This window comes from Trifolium pratense, linkage group LG6 (genome assembly GCF_020283565.1).
Source record: "Trifolium pratense cultivar HEN17-A07 linkage group LG6, ARS_RC_1.1, whole genome shotgun sequence".
NCBI lineage: Eukaryota > Viridiplantae > Streptophyta > Magnoliopsida > Fabales > Fabaceae > Trifolium > Trifolium pratense.
Genome location: NC_060064.1, coordinates 37,294,499 through 37,317,491, shown reverse-complemented (window position 1 = coordinate 37,317,491; position 22,993 = coordinate 37,294,499). Strand labels below are relative to the sequence as shown.

Below are 22,993 nucleotides of genomic sequence, written 5' to 3'. Positions count from 1 at the left end.
ATATTGATCTTTATATAAGTGAGAGGAGACTATATATCTAAAATCTTAAGATTTTGGTATTCAATTTCATTTGTGTGGTTGTTGAAAGTACAATGTCATTTGTCTCCTTACTCCAAGTCAAGTGTTTTAAATATTTTGCCTCATTATATTGCATATTTGATTTTTAAAGAAATAGTTTGATCTCTTTCTTTCAAGAAACAAGAGTGAAAGGGAATTAACTCAGATCTTTTCTCACATTATTTTATCAGCAACATAAAGAATAAAGAAAGGAAAATACTAATAGAAAACGAGAAGATCTTTTAGTTGTAAGATATTAAGTGAAAGTGAGAGAAAACAAAAATAGAAGTGTTTGCATTAAAGTAAAAATAATTAACTTATCTAATAACAAAAAAACAAAAGAAGACAAAATTGCACAAAACCTGTACTGCATAACACAAGGCTAGGGACTAATACCACACCAAAAAAACCAAAATTACCCACAAAGTTATGCATTATAGATGCTGATACTTGCAAACATGATCTTGTTGCAGACTAAAGTTAGAGACATAAGACTAAAGTTAGAGACATAAGACATGTCTTAAATTTCAATGTGAGAAACTAACACACTTGCAAGTTGCAACTTTTAATGTCATGATATAACCCCAACATACAATTTTTATGTTTGCAACAATTTGAAAATCTTTCTTCTTTGCATTTAACATAATCCTGTCATTTTCGTTAACATGACAGTATTATATTGAACGCAAAGACCGCAATAAAATTGTTCAAATAACATTTTTACAGTAAACTATAAATTACGTTTATAGTTTTGGCGATCAATGAAATAGGTATAAATAATGTTAAATTCCCCTAAATCAAGAAGTTGTTTCACATGTTCAAAGTTATGTCCAAAATATTAAAATACCAAATGATTTGATATTTATCTTGTCAATTATGTTAATCTTTGTTCTCATTTATACAACATTGGACATTTGAGATGAAAAAAATAAAGGTGGTTGAAACTTCTCAGCCTTCGTTTCATGTGTGTGACTTGCACATTTGATAAAATAACACCCCCAATATCATGTGTGTGACTTGCAAGTACAACTTATTCTTTCTACCTCGAATTGAACTAAAGGCCTCACTGGCTCACTCTGATCATTCACTCACCATAAACAAGGCTTCCCAAACTAACCATATATCATAAAAGGCCAAATTTGCTTGCAGCCAATCGCATCACAATCACCATATTCACCACTTACCTAAACAAATACTGGTTAACTATCAACATAGTGTGACACAAGTGGTAGATACTTGACCCTTCAACCATTTGGCCCTGTCACGAGTTCGACTTATGGTCCGTGCTATGGAAAAACATTTGTTGGGAGAGATCAACCCTTTAAATAGATCTCAATTACTTCGAAAAAATTAGTCTCTACAATTGCATGCAGAGAATATTTGATTTACAAAACAAAAAATACTGTACTGTACCCTTTGCAAACTCCAAAATTACTCTTGGTATAGTTTTTTTAAGTCCACTCAGCCTCGGGGCCCCTAGTTTCTTATCAATCTAACCTTCATCATTGGTCTGAAATAGATCATCTCATGCACATGTGTTCAGTAATCTCTCTTGTACTTCATCCAATGACTGAGATTTCATAAAAACAAATCAATAAAAAAACAGTTTTGAAGAGAGAATAAAAACATGGATGGCTGAGATGAACGCAGGAGAGACAACCCGAGAGAAAACATCAGAGCAAATAAAAGATAAAATCTTGTTATAAAAACATATAAAATTTATTCTATGTCTGATAAATTTTTAAAAATAAATCAAAACCAGAATTTAGATTTACTGAAATTATAAGAATCAAGTGCAAATATGAAATAAAATATTCTGTTCTACTTCTACTGGCACATCAAACTCTGCCTTGTTCATTGGCTATTAAATTTCAAGTCAATAGAAAGATACTAGTATCTAGGAGAAGCTTCTGCTGAAGAGACCAGCATTTGTTTCATATCTTACAATTATATCTGCGGATTCTACAATGCACAGATCAACATAGGAAATACTATTGTCTTATTATTTCACCAGTTACAACACAGCATCAGATTATGAATCACTATTGCAAAAAACTTTAAAAGTTTCCTAAGGACCAATTCTCAAGCTACAAAACAACAACAATAATCCTCCTATTACAACAAAGTACAACAATATTTGTATGGTTCATCTCATCAGCACCAAATTCCTAATTGCTCTTTCAGCTGAACATTTTCAAATCCTTCAATTCCTTGCTTTATATTTGATATCTATATCTACAAAACAGTAAATTTTCAATTAAATGTTTTGCTAATGAAGTATAGTCAATCTAGCTTCCTTTTGTTTTCTTTTGGGGATTTTGTGAACCAGCACTTTTCTTCTCAGATTTAGGAATAGTTTTCTTACTTTTCCGAATAACCTTCTGCGCCAATGTCTTCAGATCAATTTTAACATCCAAAGGACGAAGAACTTCCTTCAACTCCGGCCAATCAAGATCTTCATTGTCACCATCTTCATATACAACATGGTACCACCCATTTTGTTTGTCATACATAGTTACTTTACCAGAGTAATAACGTCCCATGAACGACTTTTGAACATCCCTCCCTACAAACCATTCACCCAAACCCATATTCTCACGCGTTTCATGAATGTTCAAAGCATCAATGGAAGGGTCGGTACCGCTACCGTTACCACTACCGGTAACTATTTCAGGCACCCCATTGATCACAACAGCAGGTTCACCAGGTATCTCATAAACCCCGGTTGCAGAAGGATTCGATTCCTGCTTAATTTCTTTGTCATTGATCACAACAGCAGGCTCACCAGGTATCTCATAAACCCCGGTTGCAGAAGCATTCGATTCCTGCTTAATTTCTTTGTCTTCTTCCATTTCAAACCAAAACCTAAATCCAAAAAAAAAAAAAAAAAGACTCAATCAAATATGAAATGATAATATGTTAATCACATGTCTAAATTCCACAGCTAACATGAAATCAATCAAGCAAATCATATAAAATGTTTCGGTGCCTACAAAATCGACACGAGATACATTGATTTAAGTAAAATTGAGTTCAAAATAAAGTGATTAATATAATATTCAATGATTCTTAAGTCACACTCAAACCTAACATAAAATCAAATTGAAACATGCAATTTGAGACAGACCCAAAATGCAATTAAACTAAGCTATTAAGAGACAGACAAAGATCACAGACAAATAAAAAAAAAACAGTAATTTACTGTTTTTATAACTACCATGTTGCAAAAATCACTTCTTTTAGGCAAAAAACAAATCAAATTGTTACAGTTTATAACCACTAATTTTGCCCCTTTTGGGATTTTTTTCAATTCTCCATGAAAAAATTAAATCAAATTATTATTTATATGGTTGATGAAATCAATGAGAGAGAAATCAGTAATGTAATATAATATCATACCGTAATGTTGTTGATGGATTTTGAAGTGGCGAGTATGGAAATTGCAGTGTTGTGGTGTATCGTTTCGCCAATCAAAATGTTGGATTTTCAAAGCACACTGTTAATTGCTTATCGGAAGCATTGCCTCCGGTAAGCGTAAAGAAATGAGAGTGACTCTGAAAACCCTAATACGGTGGTTGAAGGAGGAGGAGGAGGCGACGATTACAGTGCGCTCTCGGTGCATCGTTGTACTTGTGTGCTGTTTTTCTTTTATAGCCTTAATTCAAAATCATTCTATAATTGTAAAATTAATTTTATGTTTATCTTTTTGACTGGAAAAATAATTTTATATTTTACCTTCCTATTATGAATTTTGACCGGAAGGATTTATTTTTAATCAGGCTAAATACAGATCTGGATTCTCTCATGTTGATTCTCTGCTGTGGATTTGTCCTGCGCTAATTCAAACCATTGAATTGATCTTGGTCTGCACGTTTTTTCTCTCTCTTCTTCACTATTTTTTACTTTTTTAACTCTTAACCGTTGGATTGTGCACCGGAGGATGGCTGATTATAATCAGCAGGAGAGGATCTGATTTCGGCTAAATACCGGTGAATTTTAATATGGACCATCAGTCATGAATAACTTATGACGAATACGAATTTTACAAAACTCACCGTTGGATTGAAAGTTTATATCATTTATATCATCCATAGAAAAAGTTAGATTTTTTTTTTTGAACAAGCTAAAATGAGATATATATTACCACAATAGCCTCCCCAGCACAAGACGTACCGAGAGACTACAAAAGTTTACAACGAGTCATAGAAACAAAATCAAAAAACAAATCATACAAAGCCCAAACAAAGCATAAGACTAGACTACCAGCTATGGTAGTTATAAGCCAATTATAGAGGAGGTGAAAGTTACTTCGTGGAAATGGAGTTTAGAGAGATTAAAGATTTCCCCTTGTCTTTTTTATGAATGGAGTCGGGAACCCGGTATTTGTCTTTTTTATGAATGGAGTCGGGAACCCGATATTTGTATTAATGGTTGACTCATTTTTAGGCATGTTATTTTTTTGTGTGGTGTTTTTGTCTTGGGGTCTGATTGTTTTTTCCTTTTGGTGGGTGGGGGGTGGAGTAAACAGTCACTTTGGTCCCTGAAAGTGTCACTCGCTGTCAAGTTAGTCCCTGAATTAAGGAAAACTAAAAAAAGCTCCCTGAATGTTAAATCCGTTAGTCAGTTAGGTTCAAAACGTTAAATATCTGTTAAATGTGATGATGTGGCATTATGAGTACAATATTTTAATAATTTGTTGATTTTTTAATGTCCATCTGGCTATTATTTTAATTAACCTTAATTTAAAAAAGAAAAACATAATAAAACACAACAAACTAAAATAAATTAAACTCTTAAAAAAAACCCAAATAAATTCAAACCCAAACAAATTCATATCCAAACAAATTCAAACTCAAAGAAAAATGATTCGATTCTTTATAGATCTGGTTTTTACTTTCATGTTTTGGATCTGATTTCTTTTCTAATAAGGATCTTAGCAATTTATTGTTTCTTTGTTCATGCTTGCTGTTAGATGTTGGTGACGTCTATATTTTTCCAGATATGTTGAAGTGGAAAGAGATTAAAGATAGAATTAACTAAATCCAACATACCTAGTGAAGTTTCGCTACTTCAAAACTGGGTACACTACACCACCACTTCAAAATTGAAGTTTCTCTTCTTCAACACTTCAAAACAATGCAAAAAAGAGCCTCATGACTCCCAATTATTTACTTCACTATGCGTGAAAATGTAATTGGGTCAGGATAAAGATTTTGCATCATCATCACATATAATGGATCAAAAATCATATCTAAGTAGCTAATAAAAGGCAGAGTCTTTAACTATTATACCGAATGAATAAATAGAAATAACTTAAAAGGTGATTGAATTAGAAATTGACTCTAGAAGAGGAAGAAGACTTAAAAACCAATGAACGCCTGCGATTGAAGTGAAGGCACCGAAAGTGATTGTGGAAGAGAATGAAACTATAATTTCTACGTCCCATCTATTCCCCTCATTTAAATTTTGTGGATTCAGAGATACATGAATGTTGATTCTATTTTATTCTACTTGGGTAGGTTTCTCAATTGTTGTTTAATTATGAATTTGGTGATGAATTCTAATGTGGGTATGAATTTGTTTGAGTTTGAATTTATTTTAGTTTTTTTTTTTCGAGAGTTTAATTTATTTTAGTTTGTTGTGTTTTATTATGTTTTTCTTTTTTAAATTAAGGCTAATTAAAATAATAGTCAAATGGACATTAAAAAATCAATAAATTATTAAAATATTGTACTCATAATGCCACATCATCACATTTAACAGATATTTAACGTTTTGGACCTAACTGACTAACGGATTTAACATTCAGGGAGCTTTTTTTAGTTTTCCTTAATTCAGGGACTAACTTGACAGCGAGTGACACTTTCAGGGACCAAAATGACTGTTTACTCATGGGGGGTGGCGTCTTTTGCCTCTGTTGTAGAGTGCAAGTCCACCCTTTCCTTGTTGTATTTTGTTAAGTTTTCCCCTCTCTTGGCTCTTCTTGTGCCTTGATTGTTGGTTAATAAATATTTTGCTATTAAAAAAAAAATATTCGTCGCCTTCAACCACCTAAAAGAGAAAAGTTTGATCTTGTCCAACAAAATATCGGGCGTGTCTGGTGAACCTATGAACAATCTATGGTTTCGCTCCGTCCATACAACCCAAACGCAAGCGAGCCAAATGAGCTGCAAAAATGATCGACGCGCACGAGAACCATCTGCTGAAGATACGAACTGAACAAAATGGTCACGAAGAATAGTGAAATAAAAATTTAGAAAAATTGAAAATCATTTGATATGTTATTGAGACCCATCAAGATTTACAATATTAATTTTTCTAATATTTTTTATGGATGATCTATATGTATAAATTTTCAATCTAACGGTAAATTTTGTAAAATTTGTATTCGGTAGATCATTTGTCCGCGATGGACCACTTGTGAAGGTGGTCCACCGTAACATTAGCCGCCAAATGCATCCATCTTTTTAAACGTTTATTCGTTACAAGGAGATTTTATAGTATTTAGAGATGACAGGATCCACTTGGGTTTCTCTGGTGGCATTGACTTGGGACCTAAGAGTGTGTTTTTCCTTAAGGTTTCAAGTCTGATTATCCCTGGTGTTAATTTGGATGTGTTAATTTAGTTTTTTTTTAAAAAAAAAACGATGACAGTAATTTAAAATTCTTTTTTTCTTGTCAGGTAGTTTAGTGGCTAGAAATTCCACTCTAGAGAGGATAAGTGGGTGCCTGAGGTTCGATTCTAGTCCATGCATTGATGCATATATAATACGATGTCTCTTACCAACTAAGCTAAGTTCATGGAAACAAGTAATTTAAAATTATTTTTAAATGTTTATGTCAAAAAAAAAAAATTACATAAAAATAATAATAATAATAGTATTAATTAATTTGGTCAAAACAATTATTATTATTTAAAGCCAAAAAGAATTTTCTTAAAAAGAAAATATCTTTTTGCGTTAAAAAAAAAAACTTCTAATTTAAAAATATTGTCATTTTTAATTTCTTTTTTATTTTTTTTTGGCTTTCACCACCAATTTATTGTGGTTCAGGGGTCAGTTCTGACATCAAGTGATTTCAACTCATCATCATCACAGTTATGGGAGATCGAACCGTGGTTCTACCTACCAAATTCAGCGTTAATCATCACTGAATCAAATAACGATTCGTTAATTTCTTAATTCTTTATTATATTCAATTTATAACCATTTTGACCTTGTATTTACCTTTCTCCTATAAATAATAAATATATTTTACGATTTCCTCTTCTTTCTTTTTTATGTTCATGTATTTATTTATTTTTGTATAAAAAGGCTGAGGTCCCTGTTCATGTACTCATTTTAGTAAGAAGAAAATAGTAATTTCAACCGCTAATGTTCACAAATATTTCAAATTCAAGTGCAGCTTTTTATGAATGAGACAAGTGAAAATATCGAAAAAGTTACACAAAATAAAACATGGAGCATAATTTGGAGTAGAGATCCTCTTAAAAAACATTAAAATCTTCAATACTATAATTTTTGTATATAAAGGTCTACTAATGTCATTGATTTAAAAAATGAGTTTTATTATTTATAGAGTTAGTTAGGATAATCCAAAGTCTCAAAACAAATTGAGTTAAAAATATACCCATAAAAAGTAGATTTCATAATGGGTTCAGCTATTATTATTATTATTATTATTATTATTATTATTATTATTATTATTATTATTATTATATTTAATTTAAAATTTATTTGTGTCTATCTTTCTTTAAATAAAATTGTCTATGTTTTTTAAAAGAGTTTAATTGTTGTGCACCGTCGGTGTAATTTTTTTTACACGTACATCCAATGACGCGTTGCCACATTATTTAATGAATGTGACACATCATGTGTTTTTAATGACCATACATAATGTGTCGGTATATTATTGGACGCATGTGCAAAATAACTTTACACTGACGGTGCATATAAATCGAATTCTTTTTAAAAATGATTTTATTCATATCATAATCATAGTATACCCCATTTTTATTTTGTTGAGAAATAGAGATAATTTTTGTCTAAACATTTTCAGCTTTTTTTGTTATTGGTATACCCCAAAGTTGTAGCTCTTTATTGTTGTGCTCAAGACCGTTTTAGATGAAAATTGACGAAACAAAAAATAGAGGCAACCGAGAAGCCCAATATCGGTATTGAATTGTTTTTGGAGGTGATAACTTTTATTTTTTTTTTACAAATTGGAGTCATAAGTTTTTTTTTTTTGTATGGAATTGGAGTCATAAGTTATGAAGTCATGTATTTCTTAAAAAGAAAGTATACCAATAACAAAAAGTCATGTGTTGAGATTTTTTTTCGCACCCGTAGACGTTCCTTAAAATTTCTAAAATATCATGTTCAAGTTCACCTTTTAAGATGTGAGCACTTTCATATATATAAAACTTCAAGATGTTATACGTTCACCTTTTAGAACGTGAATATTGTTCACCTTTTATGATGTGAACACCCCCAATGCATAAAATTTTAGGATTTTTCACGTTCACAATCAAGAAGGTGAAACCTGTTTTGATTTCTAAAACTTAAAACCTTTTTTACCGTGACAATTCTTTTTTCTTAAGTTATTTATGCTTTTTAAATATTAATGCTCCTTGTGATTCTCCCGATGCGAAATTAGACATTGCACCTAAAATTGTGGACGCTCTCGTAAAGTCAGACATTTCAACAATTCAATCATCAAGTTGATCCATAATTTTAAGTACAATGTTTGATTCACGTTAGTAGGAGAATCACAATAAGTCAAGGAAAATAAATTTCTGAAAAACGTAAATTTTAGATTTTCACATTGGTATTCCATTTTATTTAAATTTTTTTGGTTATCTGAACCAGTTCGAAAAGATTATGTCCCTTATATTGAAATGAAGTGATCCAACTAAAGTGTCAAATACCAAAGATAGAGGTCCAAAATTATTTCTTGCATTAATTTGTTCATAGATATGATTTGATAACAAAAATGTGTAGTTAGATTTGATCTACAACAGAAACATGTGTAGTTAGGTGTATCTTTTTGTTGATTAATCTGTAGCGTAAAATTTAGTAAAGCTGTCACGAGTAACACATTTCATTGACTCATTGAGTACAATGCAAGCCTCACAAGAAAACTTAATAATGATATTTATGGTTCAAAGTTGCTTTTAATGGAAATTTATGAATTTGAATTGTTCCCCTATTTCTTTCAGGATTGCATACATATAGTTTGGTTTGATAATTAGGACTTGGGCCTATTGGACAGTTTGGTGAGTTGTATTATGGGAATGGATGGTTTCTCTCCCCACCCATAAGTTTCTCTTTTTTGCGCAAAACATGTAGAAAATTTCGGAAAATATTTTTTGAAGTTTTTTTTTCTGTGTAAATTTTGGTAAAATTTACATTAAAAAAATCCGGAAAATGTTTTTCGAAATTTTCTGTGCGAAAAGAAAAATTTAGAGGATGAAAAGAGAAATCATAATGGGAATGGGAATGAGAATAATTTCTATACACCCCAATACCATACCATGTAGACATTCAAAAAAATATAAACATTTTACTATTCATAGAAATCACAATCTTGTCCAAATTGTGTTAAGGAAAAAACTTACATGCATTTTCATACATGCATTTCTTACTTTTCCACTCACAAAGAGGTGGTTATTTGTGTTTTTTCATTTTGAAAAAATAAAAGAAAATTATTTTTTAATAAAAAAAACTACCTCTTTGTGAGAGGAAAAGTAAGAAATGCATGTATGGAAATGCATGTAAGTTTTGTCCTTGTGTTAACTTGAATATGTTGATTGATAGTCTTAGAATTGGGATTGACCCTAACTTATCCTTAAAAAACTTGAGGCGCATATATAAATGGTGGATGATTTGATCAGAAATTTGATAGTAGGTGGCCCAATAGATTATTCTAATATCATCTTAGAATTGAGAGTTATGCCTAACTCAACCCTATAAAACCAGTTTATAAGGTGATGATTGTCTCTACTTTATAAACATATTATCTCGCAACCGATGTGTGACTTCTTAACTAAGAGCATGATTCAAGTGATATCAGAACTTGAATGATTTGATACAACCGTGCTCTGTTTCAAAACAAAGAAAAGACATAAAATTAACTGCGTTTAATACTTGGAGGCTTTTGTATAATTCTCTTGTATACTCCCTCTATCCCAAAATATAAGGGAAAATTGGTCAAACAAAGTTTAACCAAATACATCAGCTTTCTTTGATCAATTTTTCCTTATATTTTAGGACGGATGGAGTATATGCATAAAATTAATTGTTGTATTATAGCATGTTCTATATACAGTTTGTAACATACACAATGCTTTGAAAAGCTTTCAAATTTTCAATGACTAAATTTATCCAAAATTTCAAATCTAGGGAGATATCAACAAGAAAACATTGTATAACATGATCATCCAATCATCCAAAACTAATTACTACTATTTTCATGATATGTTTCATAGACAGTAAAAAATAATTTTGGATGCTTGCATTATATTTTTATGGATAATTGTATTATATGATTGAATGATTACGCAAAGATTAATAATCTAGTAGTATATTTGCTCAAAAAAATAATCTAGTAGTATATATATAGTGTCAAATATAAGATATCAACATTACAATAGCCCATTATACACTTTTTCAGCACACTTGAGAAAGTGGTGTTTGGATTTCCCGCCGTAATAGATTGGGATCGTGCAATTAACAATTGACAGTTGAGAATATTTATACTTGATTTTATTATATCTAATTTGAATGGTCTGATCTGTCATCAACGGTTGAGATCGACTACAGCGGCAAATTGCGTATTCCTGCTACCGCAGACAATCCAGGTCGATTAAAGTGTATACCATAATTTTTTTTTTTTGTCTATAGCATTGATAACTACGTGCACTGCAAGATGGATATGAAGGTGTAGACCACTTTTTTTTTTCACAATAATGTCAAGCTAGCTAGTGAATGCATTAGTTAGGATATAAACTCTCAATTCTTTGCCAAATGCATCTTTTCTTTACATGTGTGCTGTGCAAAAAAAAATCTTTTAAATTTATACAATTCAATCTATGCTTTACAAATATGATTTTGCCTAATATACACGTGATATAATAAGTCTTTTATCATGTAAAATCTTATTTTATTATTAGGTAACTAGGGTTAATTATGAAAAAAAGAAGAAAGAAATAATGGAAGAAATAGAGGAGTTTGGAAGGGGAGGAGTTTGAATGGTTCATTTGTTCATTGTTTGTTTAACAAACTCTAACATACATACATGTTTGTTTCATAATTGAGATGACAGTACTTTCACGAGAGCAGATTCTCTTCAATATAAATTTTCTTTAGTGAAATTTAAACCCTTTGTTTAAAATTCAAAAAATAAAAAACATGAAAGATGTTGTTTTAATGGTGCATATGAATATCGACGCTTCCTTTTCTTCTACCAGTAACAAAGTGGGTATAGGTATGTGTTTAAAGGACGATCAAGGAAGATACATAGCTGTAAAAATCGAATGGTTAGAATCTATTTTTGATGTGGAGATTGGAGAAGCCATGGGGTTGTTAAGTGCTCTAAAGTGGGTGGATGAGCTACAATTAAGAGATGTTAATTTTGAGATGGATTGCAAAAGAGTAGGGGATACTCTTTCCGGTAGCAAAATCTACGACTCAGACCTTGGTGATACCCTAAGAGATTGTAGAATTCTTCTAGCTACAAACCTTGTAAACTCTCATGTTAAGTTTATTAGGAAACAAGCAAATAAAGTAAAAAAATGAAATAAACCCTTTAAAGTAAAAAAAAAAAAGTGCATATGCACACTGTTCCCCCTCTGATGAATATCACACATGAGAGAATCTTTTCTCATGCTTTTACCTTATTTAACTTGTATAGAACAAATAACTAGTGCACGGAGACACTGTTTAGCATGACCCATAAAAAATAATGATAAATTGGAAAGACAACTTAAATCGAAAAGCTTGAATTTCTCTCATGTAACCAAAAAAATAAAATTGAAAAGCTTGAAAATTTAAATATATTCTCCACATTGTGAGTTTTATAAAATTATGGTGGCATTCTTATTTTTTTAAAACATTAAAATTATTTACTAAAATCACAATAACCCACTGAATTTTTGTCAAATTCACTGTCCATTAAAACATACACTAATTGATCCTAAAAATGTAAAAATTATTGTGGATCATTCTCATACATTAGTAATTAACATCAATATTATTATTAGTTTTATTGAATTGACGAGAATCCAAAATCATATACATCTTTATTATGGATTAGGATATATTGTTTTAAGTGCTTCATGCGGTTACACTTTCCCATTCAGTAAAGATTTATGATAAATGTATGAGATGTACTCAATGTGTCTGAGTCTGTCCCACAAATGTATTAGAAATGATACATTGGGATGGATGTAAAGCTAAGCAAATAACTTCTGCCCCAAGAACAGAAGACTGTGTAGAGTCTGCTTGCAATAAAGAATTTTAGATAGAAATTTTATCTTGTTTAATTACAACCACCCATTTTAATCAGACAGTCAAAAACAGTTATTAATCATGCAGTAATTGTGTTAAATTCATAACCATCTTTTACTATGCTCCTAAACCGATCATCGAATCATTTCATTTACGATGCAAATAAGTGGGAAATGGATTAAATGCAATAAAAATTGATGTAGCTAGTGTGCATGCATCACATTATTACCGATTTACCGTCTGATTTTCATCAAACAGTTCAAATCTTAAAACAATTTTGTTATATATACTTAATATAAAATCTGATATTAATACCTAAATCATCTGATCTCAATCAAACGGTCACTGATTAATGACTCTCTATTGTATTTCCATCGAAACCCAAATAATCCATATCCAAATAAGTGGGAACAACATATATAGAGAGTGTGGTCCACTAAGTAGTATAGGGCCAACAGAGGGGGTAAAGTTTTTGTGAATTTAATTTACTTTGATTTATTTATGACACAATAAAAATAACATGTGATGTGGGGATGGATTTTTAGGCCTTTAGCTTTCAACTTTTTGGCTACAATACAAACAATTTTGACCGTACCGCTTTCATTTCATGTCTTTTCTAATTCATTCGTACTATAAAACTTTTCTTTTGAATTTTACACTGAATGCGGTCACCACTTGATTCCTGTGAGATGCAGTCACTTTCATTAGACTTGTTGCTTTATAAGCTTTGGACAAATTAAGGCTTAGTTCAGAGTTCAGATCAATGGAAAAATATGCTTACTACTAGTAAATGTTTACACAAAAAATAAAGGATTGGATAAGGTAACAGTTGAACTGAATAAGTATGTCAATTAGCTACATAAAAGTGGCTAATATAAAATTGAATTAAATCGAACGTAATTACAAATTTTAAATGAGTTTGAAGGTTTAATGAGAGCATAAATGACAGTATATTATATAGAGTTTATCAAGTCAAAAGTGTTATATGAACTCTTTTTTAGATATATGTGGCATGGTATATGATATTATGAGATGTGATTATCAATAGAGAAAGTAATATGAAATTAACATCAAAGTGGGTTTGAAAGGAAAAAATGTGGATAAATATCTACTCACTTAAAAATAAAGATATAGATTGTCATAAGTAAATAGTCAATTATAATATTACAATTTTGCCCCCAACTCAATCATATACACCCTAAGTTTAAGACTTGTATGAATACCTATTTTCTTAATATTAGGGTTATCCATGACATTAATAGCTAGTTAATACTAACTTTTTTAGCGAAGCAGTTTTTGGTTGTAACTCAACTATCTTGGTACGATGAAATGTGAGTTAGTCGTTCAACTTTTATCATTATATGCTCTCTAAAGTAGTCTAGAAATTCACTATCGTTTGATCTAAATAAAAGGACAAGTTAGTCTATATATATCATCTTATCAGTTGAAAAAGGGAGAATCAAGTAGGCAAACGACATACATAGAGCTATGAGAATGAATTATCTCACTTTATTTTTTCTCATGTTTCACAGTATGTCATTGATCTTGTTCTCAAACATTTTTCTCTCATTTTTTATTTGATATCTCATTTTTATTCGACGACCCAAATTCCACTATTTCTTTCATGTTAATGAAGAGAACCATAGAGCATAGAGCTATGGATCCATACATACATAATCCATGAACAAGATCTATATACGCACATAGACCTATGGAATTTTTTTATGTAAATACCATGGAATAAGGTTGGGTCCTATTGCACCGAATTACTTTTTAATTCTAAAACTAGCTAGGCTCAAATTTTTTTTTTTTTATAGAAATAGGTTCATGTCATTGATCCAAATTCCAAACAATCATCTTGAGATTAAAAGTAACTCATCTGAATCATTTAATTGATATAATAATTGCACGATAGTATGTTGGAAGTTCATGACATATTTGTTTTTTGTTGAAATGAAGGTAAGTACATGTAACTATCATTATTAATTTGTTTAGACATACCGTTTACTATTTTCCTATATATTTAGTGAGAGGTAGAGTCGCATAGGTCCACCACCTAGCCTTACTATTTATTGAAAATGTTCTAGACCTGAAAATGATCTATCATATGGTCATGGTTTAATTCTAACTATCCATAAAATATATCACATCAAAATTTATTATGGTGGAATGTCTATATACTTATAACCACAATAATATTTTTGACAAGTGAAATGTCGACTTATAAACCTCTATTATTTATTTTCATAAACTATTGCAAGTAGAATAATTCTATATTTTGTTCCACTTGGATAATGCTAAATTGATTTTTAGGTGTATAATTGAGTTGATTTTATGGTATATGTTTAGATGTTATCAAGTAGATTTGTTTTTTTTTTTAGTCAAAAAGAATTAGATTTGATTTTGTTTTGTTTTGTTTTGAAAATTATTTGTTGAAATTTGAATTTAGACTTAGAGTATATTTTTTAGATGAAATAATATAATTTTAGAAGGTAATTTAAATTCTTCCATGTAAATTTCATTTTTTGGATGAAAAATTTTCAAAGTAGAGAGTTTCGAAATGTTTTGTTAAAGTTAAATTTGAAGAATTTAACCAGTCAAGTGGTTAGTGAATTTCTCTTAAAATGAATCAATTAGAGAACCCGAGTTCAATTATAGATATGAACAATTGTTGAGCAAATTATAATTATCTTGTAATCAAACTCTGAATTAACAAACCTTTCATCTTTCCGAGAACCAAATGGTTAATTTATTTTTTTTCTGTGTGGAGAATTTCAAATACAGTAAGAATTTAAAATTTCTCATCTATTTTATGCAATGTGAATATTGAATTGGTCTTTATATCTTTCAAAAAACTAAACAATAGTCCTTAAATGTTTTTCTTTTGAATTACCCAAATTTGTCCCTACAAATTTTCAAAAAGTTGTAAATTGGTCCTACAAAATTTCAAAATTGTCCCAAATTTTGTAGGATTTTTTTTTTGAATGGGCAAAAAATGGTATATTAATAAGAAAAAAGAAGACACGTAAATTTAGTACGAGAGGTATTCTATCCACCAAAGAATGATAAGTACATTTAGTACACTCGACTCACAATACCCAAAAAAAAGACCACACCTCACACACTAAACGGCAAGGAAGATGGCCAATAAGCTATCTAACTATATAATCAAAGGGATTAACATGTCATTCGTAGAGCAAACAAAGAGAATTAGCTTTCTTAGCCAACATCCATTTCCAAGATATGCCTTTAATCCTATCCAATGCCTCTTCCACAACTATATTCGAGAAAATTTTGTCATTTCTCGATCGCCAAATCACAACATGTCAAACCAAGATGAACCCCCTTAAAAGTCTTCTTCCCTCTACTAATCTACGACAAGAAACTTTTCAAAAGAACACAAATATTATCCGAAAGAATCTCCAGAAGACCGAAAGGTCGAAAGATGAACACCTTAAGAAAAATAATTTATTACTCTATCCAAACATAACAATGTAGAAATGAAACGAACACAATCGACAAAATTATAATTTTTTTAATTCCCTCATTCAAACACACATTCTTAAATTTTTTACTTCTACAATTAATTTTTGAAGTTTTCTCTCCCGACCCCCACCTTTCTTTTATACCCCAAAAATCTCATTTTGTCCTTTACGGTTTGAAAAAATTTGGCCAACTTATTTCGGTTTCTACGAACTGAAATTTTTAAACATGGAAAAAAAATTCGGTTTATATAAACCGAAATAACATAAATTTACCCCCTAAAAAAGAAGAAAGATTTATGTGAAAATTCGTGTAGAGCTACCTGTAGTAAATTTAGCATATCTCTCTGAATATAAGTCGTATGCTAATGATTTTTAATCTAGTGTAAAGAAGACAAAATTTACTACAATATTGACACCGGAATTGTTAAATGTCATTAAGTATAGTATGAGAAAATCTACCTACAAGTTTGAGAAAAGTTTCTGCTCTGTTTCTGTACCAGTACCCATTATTTGGTAAAACTGAACCAATTGGATAGTTAACCCTCAAAACAAAAATTATATTTGTATTCTTGACACCCTAAGATTTTCAACGAGTGGTCGTTTACTCAAATCGGACATCGTTTAGTATTTCAAATAAATTGTGGAAGTTGAGGGTCTCATGCAGAATTTATACAAGAAATTTGGAAAAAAATTTGGAACACAATATTTCGATTTATATTAACCGAAATTTTTTAGCATGACAAAAAAATTCGGTTCGTATAAACCGCAGTACCCCCAAAGATAAAAACGGAAATTCAGGTGGTAGAAAAGAAATGTGGAGATCGAGAGAGAAAACTTCTTAATTTTTAACCTTAAACTTATTATGAATTATCAAATTGAAATGATATAATTTTTTATCACTCCATAACCAAATAATCATAGACCACAAGTTTATAGCAAATGAATTAGAATTAAACCAAGTTGGTAGTATGTTGTTATTAATAGTATATGCATATATCAATCCAAATAATAATAATGCGTGCATGATTTCAAATTCCAAGGTGTCTTCATCTACGTTCCATATGTTTTTTAGTATATGGCAAAGATCAAAGTCTGCATAATCTCCTTTTGATCCTTCACTATCACAACTTTCATAGCTTATTATTGGACCAAAAACATACAGGTAGGTGAACTTCATCAAATCAATGTGGGCTCACTCTTAATGAAATACAATCTAAATTTTAACAATAATTATTTTAAAAACATTTTAGATTCAAGATGCAATGAACTAGTGGACAATTGCCAGCCAGATATATAAGATAAATTGATTAAATAAATTTGGTATTATAGTGCCACATATCCTTATTTTCTTTTTCTGGATAAATTTGGATATTAGATTTGCCATAGTGACCAATTCCATATATTCACGTAGTCAGTACGTCAGTACTGTCATTATATTAAGATTAAACGGTTCTAATTTTAAAATATATTTTAAATTTTTTAAAATATCAAACTCATAATTTAGACTATCTAATATTAATAAATTCACCGGATGGATATATATAGTTGAATACTATAACTTGAATGATGCCTTTTTTATTCAATTCTGTTTGAACATATAAAAATATTTTAGCCAAATAATCAATTAGGAAAATAGTGTTAAAGAACCTTAACACTCTCAAACATGATTTACCTTTTAAGATTTTGTAATTTACTTTTTTTGGTATAATACTTTGTCATTTTCATAGTAGATATTTACACTCAATCTATATTTTATGTATTATAATCTTTTCTAATCAAGTGAAGCAAGTGATATTTAACAGAAATGTTGAAAACGATTATTACATTTGAATGAGCAAGTGCATGCATTAAACTCAATATGGTAAGAGGGTAATGAAACATGTGAGTCATTAAATCTAGATCCAGTAAAGTTTGGAATTATCACGAAAATTAAACCAAGGAAAAGATGGAAGGTGGAAGTTGTAGACAAGCCAAGTTACCTAATAGTTTCAAGAATATTTCTTTTAAAGGAGATTGAACACAAATCTCATCCATAAAAAACTTTTGAATTCCACATGGCCAAAAAATAACCAAAATCATAATGGACAAATCAATTACTCGCACAAAATCGAACACGACGCTGACATATCAACACCAATAATTTAAAATAATTGAATAATTAAATATAATTATATGTGTCAGTGTTGTCGATGTCAAATACCGAACACATCTTTAATGTGTTGGAGAGTCTGAGGGAAAGCGTTAGGAACAATAACGAGTCAAAACTTCAAAATCATAAGCTAAAAAGCACGAACACTTCTCGAATTAAGCGTGTTTCGGTGTCGGACACGTTTGGTGTCAAACACAGACACAACACTAACACTTATAATTACATTGAATTGTGTCATTTTCTCAAATTATTATCGATATGTAGTGTCGTGTCTGGTGTTCGTGTTTGTGTCTATGTTTCATAGATCACAAGAGAGGTCCGTCCAAAATCTTAATACATTAGATATATAAAACTAATCAGTGACACTTGAACTCGACAGAATGTGATAAGTCAGACACCAAACACGACACAGACACACCTTGGATATAATTTAGAGGACAAATAAAAGGACAAGAGTTACAATGTCAGACTTTGTAGTTTTAAGTCTCTCATATTCATTTCCTGATCTTAGATCTAGTCTGACACTGCTCTAAAGATCCTCTGTCAAAAAGATCCAAAATCCTTCTCTTATCTATTGTTTCTTTTACAACACTAAAATCTTAGACCAATTCTGCCATATTGAGTCCATAAGTGCTTTTACAGCTAAGTTTGTTCCTTTAATATGACACATCTCTGAGTTTCAAATCCACATGCATGTTTTCAAACTAATGTTCAAGGTACAAAGAACCAACACACTTCCGTATTCTATGAACTATTGCATGAAAGCTACTAGTTTCTCATCCCAAGGTAACTTTCTATGTTACTCCACCCCATACCAACTTGTTTTTTAGCTAAAATTTGTTCATATCTAATTATATATCCCTCTATCTTATAGGTATATATACATTTAGTATATGATATCATGTGTAACATAGCATAATCAAGAACAACAATAACAAGTTAACAACATATTGAGAATATTTTCATTAGCAAAAGAAATATCTATGACTATATCTTGCTGGAAACCAACTGTGGAGGGTGATGATGGAGATGTGAAAGGGAAAATTGATGGATTGTTATGGTATAAGGATTTGGGGAACCATCTTTATGGTGAATTTTCAATGGCTGTAATTCAAGCTAATAGTTCATTGGAGGATCGTAGCCAACTTGAATCTGGACCTTTGAGTTCTGATTATTTGGGTCCTCAAGGAACCTTTTTTGGTGTATATGATGGTCATGGTGGAACTGCAGCTGCTCAGTTTGTCAATGATAATCTATTCTCCAATTTCAAGAGTATGCTCTCTCAACTTTATTATAATCATATACTATATGATTTCTTTGAATTATATAGTTTTGATATATGGTGTTTTTCAAATGAATTGAGTCTTCGAAAAATTGTTTCGATAAAGAGTTGAATTAAACGCTTATAGCATGAACGTTTGCCGTAAGTGTTTACATATAAGCTATTTTTGTAAAAAAATACAGTATAGAATAAAGTCAAATTGTTTTCGTATATCTTATAAGCTGTTTTCATAAGTTATCTAGACAACTTATGGAAATCAACGTAAAATAGCTTATGAACATGTAATCAATTGTTTCCGTAAACTCTCGAAGTCTCACAAGTATTTATGCCAGTAGATAATAAACCAGATAAGCCGATCCGAATAGGCTTCATATTGAACTATTTAAACATTGGTATTCTTGAATACTAAGTTAACTTTATGTGTTAATCAGGTTTTGCAGCTGAAGATCAAGGTGTTTCGGAAAAGGTTATAAGAAGGGCATTTTCTGCAACAGATGATGGTTTTCTGTCTCTTGTAAAGAAGCAGTGGCTAACCAAGCCACAGATAGCATCCGCTGGGACATGTTGTTTGGCGGGGATAATTTGCAACGGTATGTTGTATATTGCAAATGCTGGAGATTCAAGAGCGGTGTTAGGAAGAGGGAGGAGGGGAACAAGAGAAACATTAGCTGTTCAGTTATCTGTAGAACACAATGTGAACATAGAAACTGAGAGAGACGATGTTCGGTCAAAGCACCCCTATGATTCACAGATTGTGGTTATGAAACACTCAGTTTGGCGTGTGAAAGGCATCATACAGGTACATTCTTTGAGAGATTTATCAATAAGCAATATTTTTAACTATCGAGCCAAACGCTTTTAATTAAAGAAAGGAAAGACTCAAATCTCGAAGAAAACCAATTTACTTGTATGACAGACAGAACTATCCCTTATAGAGTAGGCCATTAGCAACAACATACTTATTGGTAAACCAAAGGTATCTCTGCGCACACGGAGACTAATCCTCGAAGTAACTTACGTACATATTGAATTTGTCACCAAGGTTTTATATTGCAGTTGCAATTGCGATAGTTAATATTGTAGAGAATCAAAGTAAAATGCAGTTAGTGTAGCCTTATAGCTATAGTCGCAGAAACTTCGATGTCGCAGTTTAGATTGCTTTCAAAACCTTGCTGGTGAAATTACCAAGAAATTATATGTTTTAATACTTCTGTTGAAAACTTAGAACCACTTATTACTCGAATTTCCATGTTAACAGAACTTGTGTTTGCAGGTTTCAAGATCCATAGGTGATGCATATCTAAAGAAAGCAGAATTTAACCGGGAGCCGCTGCCGCTTAAGTTCAGACTACCTGAAACCTTTTTCAAGCCAATTCTCAGTAGCGAGCCATCGATATCAGTTCATAAAATCCAACCTGAAGATCAATTTCTCATCTTAGCTTCTGATGGTTTATGGGAGCATCTTAGCAACCAAACAGCTGTCAATATCGTTAGCAATAGTCCGCGCAATGTAAGTTTTCTTTCTGTCAATTCACAACGATGTTTTCTTATTCAAGAATACTTTTATGACAACTATCGATTCATATGTAACAGGGAATAGCGAGGAGACTAGTGAAAGCAGCAATGAGAGAAGCAGCTAAGAAGAGAGAAATAAGATTCTCAGACCTTCAAAAGATTGAACAAGGAGTGAGGAGACATTTCCATGATGATATTACAGTAATTGTTGTATATCTAAATCCTAAACTGATTGATAATACCTCCCAATGTATTTCACCTCTTTCGATCAAAGACCGTAGGCATGTCAATTCGTAGAGCAAAGAATGAAAGAACTCTAAGAATTTCATTCAGTACCTGTTTTTAGAATTGTTGTATAAAGAAAATAGGTAGATAACTTGACATCACATTCTCCCACAATAGTTTATGGTTATGGTTGAATTGAAACTTGAAGATTATCATGGAAACAATTTCTCTTAAAATCCCATGTTGATAGCTGAAATTAAGAGACTAGTAATCAAGCAAATTTTAAATGCACATGATTCTGTTTGTGATCTGATTAAGGATGTTATTGGTTTTTATTGTGTAAATCTTGTTTTTCCTGCCACTGTGGCCTCAAACTCAAGCACGGGTGTGCAAACAATAAAGTTCTGTAATTTCATTATAATTAATATGAGCGATACATTATAAAATTTGATTAAAGTACTCGGGGTTAGACATAAGAGTCGTCTTTATTAAGCTATGGACAACTCCATTGGGTTGCCTCCTAATAAATTTCACACGAAAATATGTCGAAATATAGTGTCGCCTGGAGCATTCTAAAATAATAGAACCAAGCTCAGATGAATCCTGATGAGACAAATTTATATGATCACTCGATCAGCTACTGTCTTGCAATCAACGACAAAAACAGCCTCGCTGAATCAAAGTTCAGACTTCAGATCCAACACATTACTAGTAACTAGTCCAAAGCCTCTCAAGGGAACTTAAAGGCAACATCAATGGTGCAAGAGAGAAAACATGGTGGTGCAACCCACTTCCTCGAGCTGCTAGAGTCAACATACACCCCTTTAACGAGTTCTAGCATCATCCATCAAGTTTGCTTGAACCCAGTCTACCAAGAATATGAGTTCCCTACTAACTAATTTGAGGACAGTTCTCACCTTATTGAACTAGAGTGACACCTAGCACCCCCCATATACTCTATATCAGAGTTGCAAAGGCCACCTGCTGATTCAAGACTGAGGTGGAAAGAATCACAAAACGTCAATTGGGAAACAAAAAAGCTCCATGAATGGCCCCTAAAGCTCAGTCTCACAAACCACTAGACCTCCGTGAAAAGCTTCACTGACCAGGCAAGTTATATATAATTGTGGCAAGAATGCTCAACATCTTGCTCACATATCGTGCAACACTAGTTACAATTTATCTTACGAAGGACATCTGTACATGCACAGCACAAGAACACTTTTATGCGCCGAAGGGCAATGGAGTTTCTATATGAGATCCCAAGAAGCAGCAACATGGAGTTGAGAAGTATACAGCATATCATTCATGATGGTAAGATAGGCACTCTTCACATTACATCCCATTCCAAAAGGGCCTCAAATCCTACGATCCTCCAAACAAAAGTCAGGAGACTCCGTAGTGCTAACAAGTAGTAATATTAATATATGTTTGTTAAAAATCTTATATAAATTAAGTGATGTTAACATGGCAAACTAAAATAGACTTGAAGTCAAAAATTGAATTATTTTAAACTTTTCTACTAATCAGCCGCATGGTATGATGTTCTCCAACTACAACAAAATCAGCAGCAGCAGCAGCAGCAGCAGCCGACATGTGATCCTTGGTGGTGGTTGACACCCAGTTTTGGGTAGCTGAGCTGAAATGCAATGTCGATGTCAGCTTCTTTGCGGCGAATATACCCTTCTTTTGCTTGTTGGTTGTGCAAAAGTAATGGTGAGTTTATGCATGCCAAAACCCGTTAGCATGCTTAAAATGTGACAATTTTGAAAGG

The 22,993-nt window shown here is 31.5% G+C and overlaps 2 protein-coding genes across 4 annotated transcripts; one reads left to right on the top strand and one right to left on the bottom strand.

Annotated features, from left to right (window-relative positions):
• Positions 1 to 1,876: 1,876 nt before the first annotated feature.
• On the bottom strand, positions 1,877 to 3,710 carry LOC123893207 (dirigent protein 17-like). Of its 3 annotated transcripts, none has more exons than XM_045943140.1 (3): positions 3,457 to 3,710; positions 2,843 to 2,922; positions 1,877 to 2,761 (listed from the first exon to the last, which is right to left on the bottom strand). In XM_045943140.1, the coding sequence occupies exons 2-3, from the start codon at positions 2,907 to 2,909 to the stop codon at positions 2,346 to 2,348; spliced, it is 483 nt and encodes a 160-aa protein (XP_045799096.1). In that variant the 5' UTR covers positions 2,910 to 2,922; positions 3,457 to 3,710; the 3' UTR covers positions 1,877 to 2,345. The 3 variants fall into 3 exon arrangements, with proteins under 3 accessions (XP_045799096.1, XP_045799095.1, XP_045799094.1); XM_045943139.1 differs by having other exon boundaries at positions 1,877 to 2,292; positions 2,423 to 2,922; positions 3,457 to 3,709; XM_045943138.1 differs by having other exon boundaries at positions 1,877 to 2,922; positions 3,457 to 3,708.
• Positions 3,711 to 18,670: 14,960 nt separating this feature from the next.
• On the top strand, positions 18,671 to 21,563 carry LOC123891540 (probable protein phosphatase 2C 38). The gene is made up of 5 exons (XM_045941421.1): positions 18,671 to 18,983; positions 19,072 to 19,469; positions 19,911 to 20,278; positions 20,753 to 20,989; positions 21,073 to 21,563. The coding sequence occupies exons 2-5, from the start codon at positions 19,181 to 19,183 to the stop codon at positions 21,289 to 21,291; spliced, it is 1,113 nt and encodes a 370-aa protein (XP_045797377.1). The 5' UTR covers positions 18,671 to 18,983; positions 19,072 to 19,180; the 3' UTR covers positions 21,292 to 21,563.
• Positions 21,564 to 22,993: the final 1,430 nt, after the last annotated feature.

What these genes read in the sequence shown, in the direction of transcription:
- LOC123893207 (XM_045943138.1), bottom strand. Translation starts at nt 2,909, where the DNA reads ATGGAAGAAGACAAAGAAATTAAGCAGGAATCGAATGCTTCTGCAACC.
- LOC123891540 (XM_045941421.1), top strand. Translation starts at nt 19,181, where the DNA reads ATGACTATATCTTGCTGGAAACCAACTGTGGAGGGTGATGATGGAGAT. An exon ending in TCTATTCTCCAATTTCAAGA is followed by an intron (nt 19,470 to 19,910) that starts GTATGCTCTCTC and finishes TGTGTTAATCAG; the next exon opens with GTTTTGCAGCTGAAGATCAA. An exon ending in TTAGCAATAGTCCGCGCAAT is followed by an intron (nt 20,990 to 21,072) that starts GTAAGTTTTCTT and finishes CATATGTAACAG; the next exon opens with GGAATAGCGAGGAGACTAGT.